This window comes from Sarcophilus harrisii, chromosome 4 (genome assembly GCF_902635505.1).
Source record: "Sarcophilus harrisii chromosome 4, mSarHar1.11, whole genome shotgun sequence".
Taxonomy (NCBI): Eukaryota; Metazoa; Chordata; class Mammalia; order Dasyuromorphia; family Dasyuridae; genus Sarcophilus; species Sarcophilus harrisii.
Genome location: NC_045429.1, coordinates 312,205,518 through 312,219,078, shown reverse-complemented (window position 1 = coordinate 312,219,078; position 13,561 = coordinate 312,205,518). Strand labels below are relative to the sequence as shown.

At 34.4% G+C, this 13,561-nt stretch overlaps 1 protein-coding gene across 4 annotated transcripts in view; it reads left to right on the top strand.

Annotated features, from left to right (window-relative positions):
- The window catches only part of LOC100932031 (ATP-binding cassette sub-family A member 9-like), a 95,752-nt gene that overhangs the window by 80,628 nt on the left and 1,563 nt on the right, over window positions 1-13,561 (top strand). For 3 of the 4 annotated variants that reach the window (XM_031965706.1, XM_031965707.1, XM_031965708.1), the window contains 6 exons: window positions 105-283; window positions 1,463-1,538; window positions 1,616-1,710; window positions 2,254-2,373; window positions 2,613-2,753; window positions 4,901-4,980. In XM_031965706.1, coding sequence (XP_031821566.1) covers window positions 105-283; window positions 1,463-1,538; window positions 1,616-1,710; window positions 2,254-2,373; window positions 2,613-2,753; window positions 4,901-4,980 — 691 coding nt within the window. Of the gene's footprint in view, window positions 1-104; window positions 284-1,462; window positions 1,539-1,615; window positions 1,711-2,253; window positions 2,374-2,612; window positions 2,754-4,900; window positions 4,981-13,561 lie in introns of those variants that run through there. The other variant, XM_031965710.1, reaches the window with a different exon arrangement.

Sequence of the window (13,561 nt, the reverse complement as noted above, 5' to 3'; positions counted from 1 at the left end):
TAGATTTATTCTTTATTCAAATGTAGAACATACAGAATATATTGTGGAAATTCATGCATCTATATATTCTATGTGAATGATATGAAAACAGGCTCTTTGTATAGGTGGTGCTAAAAAGGAGTGGTACTTCCATGAGTGAAGAAGGAAATGACATGCTCCAATTTCTTGGCTACTGTGCTCAGGAAAACTCACTGTGGCAAAATATTACAGTGAGAGAACACCTGGAGCTATATGCTGCAGTGAAAGGGATGGCCAAAGAAGATGCTTTCATTATGATTTCACGGTATGGAACAGAAAGAATCCCTACCAGTTCTCTCATGGAGGAGTCAGAAAAGTATAGTTATCCCTTTACATACAATCAGGTATAGAGATTTGTAATGCTAGTTACCTCAAATCATGGGTCATCAGTGCTAGAGCTGGGATAGAACTAAAGATGTGCTGGATTCAACTAAAAAGTTAAATTTCACTGTGAGTATTTACATCATAGACATTAGTAAATAATACAAGTCAAGCTTTAGTTTATTATTTTGTTGATTGTAGAGACTTTAAAAAGTGAAAAAGAAAATTTGAACAATGTAGAATTTGTCAGGCAGTATATTATCCCTTCCTCCCTCCCCTAGAGAGCTAATTTAAAATTAAACAGTATTCTCTTTGATAGTATCTACTTTCCTATGTCTCAATTCAATGGTCATTTGAACAATAAAACCTAAAAAGAAATAAATCTGGAGTTATGAAATTGGCAAACAATGCAAGTTGAAATAAAATAATTGAAAAACACAGAAGTAGCAAATTTCAAAGTAGCAATTTCCAAAAATTAACAAACTGCAGTCTGAGGGTCAAATCTGGCCTGTCTATGAGCTAAGAATTTTATTTTACATTTTTAAATATAATCAATTTTTATTTAAAAATTTAAAAAATCATTCTTAACTGAAGGGCCATAGTGGCTGGGTTAAATTTGGCCTGTACTGCAAGATTTCTAAGAGGCATCAGAACTCTCTTATGCCCAAATGAGTCTATTTTCTGATATACAGAACTGGGATTTTCAGAATGATCATAATAAGCAATTCTAATTATAATTATGCCTTCTACATCATGACTTTCCCCATCATGGTTTCAATACATCACAAATAGGCATAAAAATTAAATGGGAATGCTGGGGAGACAACACATGAAGGCCAGTAGATAACACAAAAAGATTTAAAAATCCAAAATGTATAAAATATGTGTATAGCATTATATATCAATATATTTTATTTTTAGTACCATAATAATTCAGACTTTTCTCTTTGGTATAAAGAGAAGGGCAAAAATGTTTATGTGAATTTTCTGCATTGCAGGGGGTGCCTTGCCTCTTACCCCCATGATGTGGAAGGGGTAATTGTACTCTCTTTTGTGGGTACCTTATCCTAATGTCCACTGAGGGCATAGAGTTTGATAACGCATTTAGTTTATTTTCTATCAGATTAGCAGATGCTCTCACACTTCAGGAATACATGAAATCTCCAGTCAAGCAATTGCCAGAAGGCATAAAACGAAAGGTATGTGTCATGCTTGATGTTCTTCTAAGAGCCACCAAAATAAGGGCAATCATAAACAGTAATTTTCTTCATTTCAGCTGTGTTTTGCACTGAGTATCCTGGGAAATCCTGCCGTAGTACTTCTGGATGAACCTTCAACTGGAATGGACCCAGAAGGGCAGCAGCAAATATGGTGAGAAGAAATTTTAATAAATCTCAGCCCTAGTAGCAAGAGATCTGATTGATTTTAATCTATTAGTTGGTTCTGTTATAATTAGGCCTTGAAAGTTCTATTTCTTCATTCACTCCAAGTGATCAACTCTGGTAAATCAATATTTAGTTCCAAAAGTTTTCTTCTACTCAGGTTAAATAACCTACCTAAAGTTCTAGTAAATCCTCCAATGATTTTATTATATTCCACAGGTCTTCTGTCTTATAAATTTATTTTAATTTTTATTGTTTATTAATTCAATGTTCTTCTCTTTTAATTTGCGCTTCTGTCTTATCTCACAATCCCTCTCTCATTGTTTTTCTTTTCTTCAATTTCTGCATTAATTAGAGATGGAGAACACAACTTGCTTGGTCCATTGCAACCCTGCCATCCTCCTCTACAAAATCATTTTTCTCTTTTATCTGTTCTGAATTCCCAAGACAAATTCATTTTTCTTTTGACAAGTTTAACAGAAACATTAGTGTTTTTCCAGTAATTACAAGCATTTTCTTGCCTTCACTCTAGGCAAGCAATTCGAGCAACCCTTAAGAACAAGGAGAATGGTGCTATCCTGACTACACATTATATGACAGAGGCTGAGGCTGTGTGTGACAGAGTGGCCATCATGGTGTCAGGACAACTACGGTGAGTGAATGTATAATGACAACTATAAAAACAAATACTTAACACTTTAGGAGAAAGAGTCGTATACAGGGGCTCTTATAACAACTTCTTCTCTGCTTCCCTTCTTCCCCTCCCTCTCAACACTTATTATTCAAAGACCAAAGAATAACAGCAATATAGAGCAATAGATTAAATAGAAAATATATTATTTTTGACTTTGTCTCTCTTTTCTTTATGTTCCTGGGTTTTTTTGGTCCTAGTTGTATTGGTTCTATCCAACATCTGAAAAGCAAATTTGGCAAGAATTATTTACTGGAAATAAAAATGAAGGAACCTGAGCAAATAAGGCCACTACATGCTGAGATTCTGAGGCTTTTTCCAAGAGCAGCTCGGCAAGAAAGGTAAGGAAACTTTTTTCCTCTGGTAGCAAAAGTTAGCTTTACTCTGTTCTTAGCTTTTCTTGCTTTAGTATAAATTTTAGTGCAATTTGCTTGAGGAAAAAATAAATAATAGGACCTGGAATATTTAGTTTCCCTGGAAATAAAGAAAGGAATAAATTATTATTTCTAGAAAGTGATTATGGGACTACCAAGGGCAAAGCTTACAGATAAGTCTTTCCTTTGAGAAGACTAGCTACTAAGCAAATGATGCCATTAATGACTTTTAATGCTCAGAAAATAAAGAAGCGTCTTAAGGGTAATTCTATCTGTTTTACATCTGTATTCCCAGTTCTTAGAACTGTGCCTTTCACATAGTAATTACTTAATAAATGCTTGTTTATTGATTGATTGAAGGAAGGAATATAGTTTGTAAATTCCTTGAGGACAGTGATTTCTTTTGCCTGTTTTTTTGTATCTCCAGCAATTAACACAGTACCTAACATATAGTAGGCCCATAAAATTTTATTGATTGATTGACAGTGACTAAAAGTTGAAATGGTTGAATGAAAAAAATTGAATAAACTGACAATTTTGCTACCTGAATAAGTATTATTAATCTAATAACTGAAGATTGAGTTTAGATTAAAAATAAACAAATGTAACCCATATAAGCTTTGGTGTCTCTCTGTGTTGCAATTCTCACTTTAATTGATGAGTGGGGTCCCTGAGGAAGACTATAGCTCACCTCAAGATTCTAGGGTGTGACCAAAAGTGGTTTGTCTAATGTTATTGGCTCAATCCCCCATTCTGCTGTGTACCTCCTTAATATTAATTGTTGAGGATTAATGTCTCAGCATCATTTAACCAAGTAATATAAATTCACTTTTACAAAGAAATATTTGCTGTAAAGATATAATGAGGACAGAAGAAGAGACATTTTTTACCTCTCATCTAGGTGGGTCCTTTCTTCTATTTCACTTCAATTCTTGAGGAGAGTAGACCAAAATTTAAAGGATTTTCTACAAAGTATTTGCCCTTTTCAAATTCACTTCCAAATGTGATATAGACAAGCCATTTCCCTAGAAGCTGTCTTTGATATCCTGCTAGGTCAGTTAGAACATTTAAGCTTAAGTCCTTCCCAAGCTCAACTGCCTAAATTTCTAGTATTGCTCCCATCACTACACATCTGGCAGATCACTCTTCCAACCTTTCAAACTCATAATGATTCCATTTCATTTCTAATACTCTCTCACCTAAGGTAGGAAAGAATAAACACATTAAAGACAGAAACGAACCTTGGAATCATATATTTATTCTTTTATATAGACATGGGTGGGCATATTGGACCACTGGTGTTAACAATCTCTCTCTGTTTCTCACCAGGAGGCTCACGCTAATCTGTATTTCTTCATCGTTATGATTGGGGGGGAGGGGAGGAGAGGGGAGGAGCAAGACAGAGACAGAGACAGAAAGATAGAGAGAGACAGAGAGAGAGAGAAAGACAGACACAGAGACAGAGACAGAGAGAGAACACTTAGTAATAAAGGTATCTAGGTGGGTTCTCCAGGAGGGAGAGAGACAGAGACAAAGAGATAGAGACAGACACAGATACAGAAACAAGGAGATAGAGAGCACTTACTTGGAAGGGTATCTAGGTAGGTTATTGACCTTAGAGGTTTAGAGAAATCTAGGCAAATGAACTCAGGTTGGGAGGAAAAATAAGACAGATGTTACCAGATGCATATGAAATTCTAAATGTGAGTGAATGGTTTTTAGATATATATTTTGTAGTTAGAATATGAACAGCTAGGTAGCACAATAGATAGAGTGCCTAGACTGGAATTAGGAAGAGTTATTTTCTTGAGTTTCAATCTGATATCAGATACTTAGTAACTATATGACTCTGGACAAGTTACTTAACCCTGTTGCCTCTGTTTCTTCATTTGTAAATTGAGCTAGAGAAGGAAATGGCAAACCACTCCAGTATCTTTGCCGAGAAAACCCCAAATGGGGTCATGAAGAGTTGGACATGGCTTAATTAGTTGCTATATAACACTAATTGTTTTTTACAGAAAATGGAAAATTATTTCCAGTTGTGTTGTTTATTTGAAATAAAATGGTAATTTGTGATTTTAAAACTAACGAACTTTTATTTCCCCCCTACTAAGGTATTCCTCTTTGATGGCTTATAAGTTGCCTATAGAAGATGTTCAACCTCTGTCTCAAGCCTTTTCCAAATTAGAGTCAGGTAAGATTTCAAAGACAACTTTGAAAATAACATTCTACATAGCAGATGGTGCCAAAATTAAAAAAAAATAATAGTGTCATATAATAATAGCTCAAAATTCCTAAAGCATTTTAAAGTTTTTCTCCCCAAAATAAATATACTTTTTTTATAGTATATTTGAGTTGTAGTTCCACAGTGATTTTCATATGGAGCCCCCTTGTGGAGAGGAAATGAGAGGTAAATGATAGTAATACTAAGGGGAAAAGGAGGAAAAGAAAGGAAAAAAGAAAGAGAAAAGAAAGAAATGAAAGAAAAATAGGAACCAGGGAGGAAGGAAGGAAGGGAGGGAGGAAGGGAGGAAGGAAGGAAGGAAGGGAGGGAGGGAGGGAGGGAGGGAGGAAGGAAGGAAGGAAGGAAGGAAGGAAGGAAGGAAGGAAGGAAGGAAAAGAGAGAAAAAAGGAAGAAATAAAGAAAGAGGGGAAAAAAGAAAAGAAGGTAGGAAAAAAGAAAGAAAGAAAGAGAAATAAACAAGGAGGAAGGAGTGTTGAAAATCATTATAAAATAAACAGGAAAAAAAGAAAAAAGTTCAAAAGAGAGCATCTACATCCTGGGTCAGCCAGTGTTTTAGCTATTCCTCTGAAATCTGTGCCATCTTCAAATTTGATAAGTGTTCTACCAAAGCATTTTTCTAAGTAACTTAAGAGCATGCTAAACAATAGAGAATGAAGCATAGAAACTTTTTTTTAAATGTCTTTATTTAAAACAATGCAAAATAAGAAAAAAACAAAATAGAAAATTAAAAAAAAAACAGAAAAGGGGGGGAAAGACTTTGCTATGTATCTAGCAAATCAGGGAAGATTTGAAATATGTAACAATAAATTTTCTTTTCAAGAAAGCACATATAATAAAAGAATAAGTTATATTCGTAACTGTCCATCTTTTCTTGCTTCCTTGTAATAAATCCTTGGATTTATATTTTTTACTTTATTCTTTTTCCCCCTTTCATTTTTCCCATCTCCCCCAAGAAGGCTACAGTTAAGCATGGATATATTAATGTATACATGTGTGTGTATGTGTATGGCTATACACACAAATCTATGCTTCACCACCACATACATATATCTATATACATATATAGATGCATATATATACACATATCTATAAAATGTGCATTTACACATACATGGACATGCATCTAAAATAATATTAACATGGCTGACATATAATGTAGATTTAACTTTGAGATCAATGATCACTTGCCCTAGTTTTTTTTTTCCTAATAAATTCTATTCTTGATCCTTGTTACTATGCTTGTGTATGTCTCTAAATATATTTCCTATCCCTGGTAATTTCTACTTTAGTTCTATTCCTTTCCTTGCCTTGCTATTACTTAACCTCCCCTCTCCCCTGGATCCCTTCCTTATCTTCTCCCTGCCTCCAAGTCTTTCCTTCTTGCTTTATTCCATTTCCATTAATTCACATCTTATCCCATTTTCAGTCAGCTACACACCTTTCTATACTTCACCTTATCCTCTTCCCTTCTCCTTTATTTCTTCATAGATTTTGGAGGGTGCTATGCCCTTTATGGTAAATACATATATTTCCCTATTTAACCAATTTCCAATATGAATAGATTTTCAGAACCACCAGTCCTTCTCCCCCATCTAATTCCTGCATGTCAGTTTTTTCTTCTGCACCTCATTTGTATAGCATTATTGTTAATTTAATATTTCTCCTGGACTGTTTTGATTTTTAGAGTCAGATGATACTCAGTTCTGCCCCAATCTTAATTTTGGACTACCCAATTACTGCTGTCAATCTCAGACATAGATTTACATTTTTGCATATAAAACACAAACAGTTTATCCTTGTTTTGATTCCTTGAAATTAGTCTTTGATGATGACATTTAAATTTTCTGTTGAGTTCAGATTTAGTTGAAACAATATTCAACATTATGATTAATTTTGTTCAATATGTTGTTGACCACAGACCAAACCAGAGGTCTTCTGATTGTTGATATATAATATTCTTGGATCTGCAATTTTTTTCTGAGTGCTGATAAATCTTGTACAATTCCAGTTTTAGCTCCAGTATATTTGAATTGATTTTTGTTTATTTGTTTCTTGCAAAATTTTCTCTTTGATCTGAGAGTTTTGAAGTCTGTCAATAGTATTCCTATTTGTTTTCCATAAAGGATCTCTTTGAGATGGTGATTAGTGAATTTTTTATTTCTACTTTCCCCTCATGTTCTATCACTCTAGGACAATTTTCTTTAATTATTTCTTGCATTATTGTGTCAAGACTCTTGTTTTTTTTAATCATAGCTTTTAGAGAGTCCAATTATTTTTATGTTTTCTCCTCTTGATCTGTTCTACAGATTGGTTGTTTTCTTATGTTTCATTCTGTTCTATTTTTTCAATCTTAATTTTTTTATGTGAATTCTTGCTCTCTTATAATTCCACTGGCTTTTCCTTGCCCAATTTTAATTTTCAAAGAACTATTTTCTTCTCTAAGACTCTGTATCTTCTTTTCTAATTGGTTGACTTTCTTTTCATATTCTTGTTTCTCTTGGATAGTTCTTTTTTTAGGTTTTCTGCAATTTCCTCTTATTTGATTTTTAAAGTCTTGTTTGATTTCTACAAAATCTTTGTAGGAAGATTTAACATTACTTTTTGGTGTTGGAAAGGCTTTTTTAATACTTCAGTGTCCTTTTTTGAGGATGAAGCCCAATCTTTCTTATTCCTATAATAAGTTACTATGGTCGGGTTCTTTCTTCTTTACCTGTTAACTTTTTATGAGAATTTATTAATATAACCATCTCTAATCCTGAGGTTGGGGGCATGGTGATTCTAGCTTCACTTCAGCTCTTCCCACTGATTTGGCACTACAAACCCAAAATTCCACCCCCTGCATGTGCCTGTAGCCAGAAGCATTCCTTTCCTTCTATTTTTATACTCATCAGTATGCTAGTTCCTTCACGCCAGGGCCCTGTCTCAGCAGCACAAGTGGCCTAGCATTATTAATCATTCCTGGTTCCCTCAATCTTCATAGATTCAGACACCACTGACCTATTGGGAAAGTGAAAGTTCCTCTGGTTCATGCTGAGGCTCCAGCTGAACTCAGGAAGTAAAAGGGCTCCCCACTAGCTGTTTCTTATATCTTGGACATGTTTACACTTCATACCCATTAAATCCCCTTTCTAGGATCTTTCTTTAGTTGTTGTCTCCAGTTGTCCCAGGAGAATTCCTGTTCTGCTCCAGTCTTACTTGTTTTTCACTGGTCTATTTTCACTCTTAGGCACCAAATTTTTTTATTGCAGAGGAAATCTGGAGAGTTTAGAATTTTCTGTCTTACTCCACTATCTTCCCAGAATCCTTCCCAGAAACTTTCTACTATTCTTTGGTACCACCTTCCAAATTGACATGAACTCATTAAATTTTTTTCTTCAGGTCTGACTTACCAACCAGTTCTTTACCTAATTGTGCCATCATACTAACTGGTCCACCTCTTATTCTTCGCCAGAAGTATTATGTGAAAGATTTTATTAAATGTTTTGCTTTTGATTATTGAATTACCTATAGTATTCTACTTATTTATAAATTTAACAATCCTGGCAAAAAAAAAAGAAAGAAAATGTGCCTAATTTAACATTACCTATTCCTGAAGAGGTCATGCTATCTCTCTGTGACTATTGTTTTTTGTTTTTTTTTTAATGTTCACTTAAAAATCTTTGTGGTAAGACATTTTCAATTTTGCAAAGAATCTAAGTCAAACTATTTACTTGAATTTTGAAGATTATTGTCTTTCCTGCCCTTAGCACTACCTGTATTGATTACTATATGGTTTAGGTGTTCAGTGGAATATGTCCATATAATAACTAAATAAAAGAATATTGAAGCATAAAATTTTGGGCAAAAAACTGATGACCTTAGTGACACCTTGTGATATTTTCATTATTAAATGAATTGACTTCCTAAGGAAAGGGCATATTTGTGAAGTAAAAAGATATTTAGTAAGTAGAGTTTGAAATCAAGATTTTAGAATTTCCAAACGAGAAATGAAGCAGCTAAGTGGTACAGAACATTGGATCTGGAATCAAGATTTTAGTTTAAATCCTGCCTTAGACAAAGGCCTACATCTCTCAAGCAAGTTATTTATCTGCTGTCTACCTCAGTTTCCTCCTCTGTAAAATTGGGATAATAACAGTACTTCTAGGGATATTATGAGGATAAAATGGGTTAATATTTGTCTTTTTAAAATTTTGAAGAGATATAGAAATGCTATTGATTATTATGTTACTGCTGCTGATGCTTCTTCTACTACTACTACTATTTCTATTTAACACAGATGGAATCTTGACTAGTGATAGCAAAAAAAAAAAAAAAAACTAGTAAAAAATTATTTGTCCCAATTCCTATAAATACTATCAAAGAGCCTTTAAAATGAAAAGAGCAAATGAGTGAGAAAATAATTCACAGATCTGCTAAAGCTGATGCAGAAAACAGCAAGCACAGCATAGGAAAAAGAAAGAATAATTCTCAAGAAACAATGTCCAAGAAGAAAGCCAGAATCAAATTCATAATCTTGAATACCTGCATATATAACAAACCTGGAAAGGTTGTGCTGACTGCTCAACATGGGCAAGTCACAAAATCTCTCAGCCTGTTTCCTCATCTGCAAAACAGAGATAATAAAAACCCCTAGCATACAGAGTTGTTGTGAGAATGAAAGAAGAGAACATATAAAGTGATGCAATTTTTAAAAAATGCCCTCTTTAGTCTCTCTTCTGACACTGTAGCCACACTGATGTAAACCTTCATCATCTCACTCCTATGCTATTATGAGAACCTGTTGCTTGATCTGCATGTCTCAAGTCTCTCCCAACTTCTGAACTTCCTCTATTCATTTATCAAAGTTGTCTTTCTAACACTAGGTCTAACCATGTCTTGCATGCACACATGCACACATACACACATATACACACACACACACATACACACACATACACACACACACACACACACACACATACACACACAGAAACACACAGCCTACTACCTTTATTCAATAAACTCCAGTGACTCCCTGTTACCTCTACAATCAGATATAAAATCCTGTTTTGCTTTTTAAGCCCTCTGTTATCTGGTTTCTATGTGACTTCCCAGTCTTCTTATATCTTACCCTATTTATATTCATTAACCCTATTCAATTCAGTAACACTGGCCTCTGCAGTTTCCCTGGAAAAGACACTTTCTCTATACAGGGAATGTTGCCACCATTTCTGGAACTCTTTTTCTTTCTTTCCTCACCCCTTCTCCTTGGGGTTCTTTTAAGTCTCAGCTATAAAATCTCAGTATCTACCAGAAATGTTTCCTGATCTTCCCCTCCCCATTTAATGATAATCTATTCCCTCTAAGATTACCTCCAATTTTTCCTGTATAAATCTTGTTTGAACATAGTTGTTGACAAATTTCCTTTTAATTAGAGTGTGAGCTCCTCAAGAGCAGTAAATGCATTTGTCTTTCAAGGTGTCTGTAGCTCTTAGTGTTGTGTTTAGCACATAGTAGGTGCTTAGTAAATATTTGCTGACTTCACTTGGATAGTAGTGTTATACTTATTCCTAGTAGAGTGAATGAAATAAAAGAGAAAGAAAACAGAGAAATGAAGAGGCTCACAAGAGACCTCAAAAGGAATTCCAGCCTTTAAGCTGATGAAAAGAAGTTAAGAGGCTAAAGAAGAAAAAGAAATGATTAAAGAATTAAGAACTAGAAGAATCCACTATCACAATAGCTTTCAAAAGAAAGTATCTAGTATCAAGAAAGACTCAAGATGTTAGCATTTAAGAGATTATTAGATACTCTATATTAGTTTTGAATCCTTTTTTTTTCAGAATGGATTCCTTTGTTTGGAGAAGACTCTGGACTTCTCATAATATTTTTAAATGTATAAAATAAAATGCATACTATTACAAAGGAAATAGATTATAGTAAAATACACTTATTAATTTGAAAAAAATCTAAGGAGAAGTACCAAGATGGCAGAAAGAAGACTGGTCTTTGAGCTCTTTTTGGCTTCCCTCAGAATCAACACCAGATTAAGCCTTTGAACAAGTTTTGGAGTGACAGAACCCACAAATATTTGGAATCTAACAAATTTGTAGCAGAAGATATTTTTGAAGGACTTCAGGAAAAGTCTGTCTCAATTAGAATAGGTAATGAGGAGACAAAATTATCACTCTTTGCAGATATATTGTTAGAAATACACTCTTGACACTGAAAATATGGAGGGAAACTTATTAAAGTAGAATTTTAAGGAATCGTCTTAACCTTTCTGGCCAGAAGCAGACCCTACTCCTCTTCAGGAAGAGGGAGCATTGAGCACAGAAGAGAGAGAACCTTTATACTTGCTAGTGTGGTGCAGCCCCTCTCTTCAGAGAATGGATTGTTCCATTTCTTCCAGGATGCAATCTTTCTGATATGCCCACTACATGTTTGCCTTTAATATGTACAAAATATGTTCCCCCCATCATACCTCCCCTGTTCAAAAATGGAGGAAAACTCCTCCTACGGGGTATGTTGTTTAATATTTAATTAGTCTATTAAGCATGCTCAGTAGTGATTTGGTCAAGTACTATCATTGACCCCAAGTAGTTTAGGCAGGATTATTATCTTAAAATTGTGGTTTTCTCAAAACCATAAGATTTCTTGTGATTGGTTGAATCCACCTGTGCCTTCCTAGCCCCCCAATTTCTTGTTTGCTCAAGGCTTCTATTGATCACTTAATTGTTCTATGAATCCTAACCTTCCTTAACCTCTCAAATCTGAAAACCTCTTGGTCAGTGGTACCCACTATGCCACACTATCTCAAAGTTTGCAACACTGAGGAAACCCATCTTTACAGCATTTTTCACAATGTGATACTATATTTAGAGAATCAGCTAAAAACTACTAGAAACAATTAACAACTTTAGCAAAGTTGTAGGATACAAAATAAATACACATAAAAAAATCTAAATTCATGGATCCCAGTTAAGAATACCTGTCTTGGAGAGAGTAGTTTCCTTAGAGAGATAGAAGCTGAAGCCATATGCCAAAGATTTTCTCTAAGACATTTTATTAGCTCTGCTTCTTGAGCACAGAAATCAACAGAGATTCTTTGGAAATGAAGTTTCCTTGTCACATCAGTAGAAAGGAAGAGGTATAAAGGATTTCTTTGCATAAGCTAGTGACATGTTAACTATGGGAAGTAGAAAAGGAAAAAGTAAAGATTTAATCTTAGTGAAGAAAACCAGAATGAAAAAGATGGATTAGGGAAATAGAAATAGTTCAAGAGACCAAAGATTATGATAAATGTGAATAATTCATTTAAAGCAGAATAATAAAAAAGGAAAGAAGTCTGTGGTTGGAGAATAGTACTTCAAAGAGCTCGTTTTTGGAGGTATATAATACTGAGAGATAATAAATTCTAAGATATAGTCAGATATGACTGGTGGCATGGAAGTATTCATTACAGTTAAGAACACAAAAGAATTAAGAAATCAGGTTACCAAAAAGGTTTTTCTGATTATAAGTATAGAGAATCATGTACCAATTTATGGAAAAAAGTAATACAATGATCTTAGAAGTATTGAGACCTGGAATAGCATGTTGGTTGTTTTGACTGTTGGGCTTGGAGTTAGAAAGATCCAAATTCAAATCCAGTCCCAAACATTTACTAGCTGTGTTATCTTGTACAACTCAGTTAACTTCTATTTGCCTCAGTTACCTCATCTATAAAATGTAGATAATAATAGGTTGTTATGATGATCAGATAACAAAGTTGTAAAGTACTTGGCACATAGTAAATATTAGAAATAACACTCTTGACACTGAAAATCAGATGTCAAGGAAAATTTATTAAAGAAGAATCTTAAGGAATCATCTTAATGTTTTTAGCCAGATGTGGACCCCATTCCTCTTCAGGAAGATGGAGCACTGAGTACAGAAATGGGGAAACCTTTATACTTGCTTGTGTGACATAGCTCCTCTCTTCAGAAAACAGATTGATCCATTTTATCTCAAGTTATAGTCTTTCTACAGTCTTCGGCCTACTACATGTTTCCCCTTATATGTATAAAACATGTCCCCTTCCCTTCATCAAACATTCCATGTTCAAAAATGGCAGAAAATTCCTCCTCTGGGGTGTGTTATTTAATATTCAATTGTCCTATTAAGTAGACCACAGTAGTGATGTGGTTAAGTCAGGTCACTGACCCCAAAGAGTTTGAGCTGGATAGGCTATTATTTTAAATTTGTGGTTTTCTCAAAACCACAAGACTCTTTTTGGTTGGCTAAATTCACCTGTGTGCCTTCCTAGTCCCCAATTTCTTGTTTGCTCAAGACTTCTATTGATCACTTAATTGTTCTGTAATATTCCTTAATCTCTCACATTCTGAAAACCTCTTGGTCAGTGGTACCCACTATCCCAATCCCACATTACCTCAAAGTTTACAACACTGCATAAACCCAACTGTTCAGCATTTCTCACAGTAAACATGCTATAATTAAAAAAAAAAAGATGGAGCCATAATAAGAGTAGAAGAATAATGGCTTTGCCCAGGTA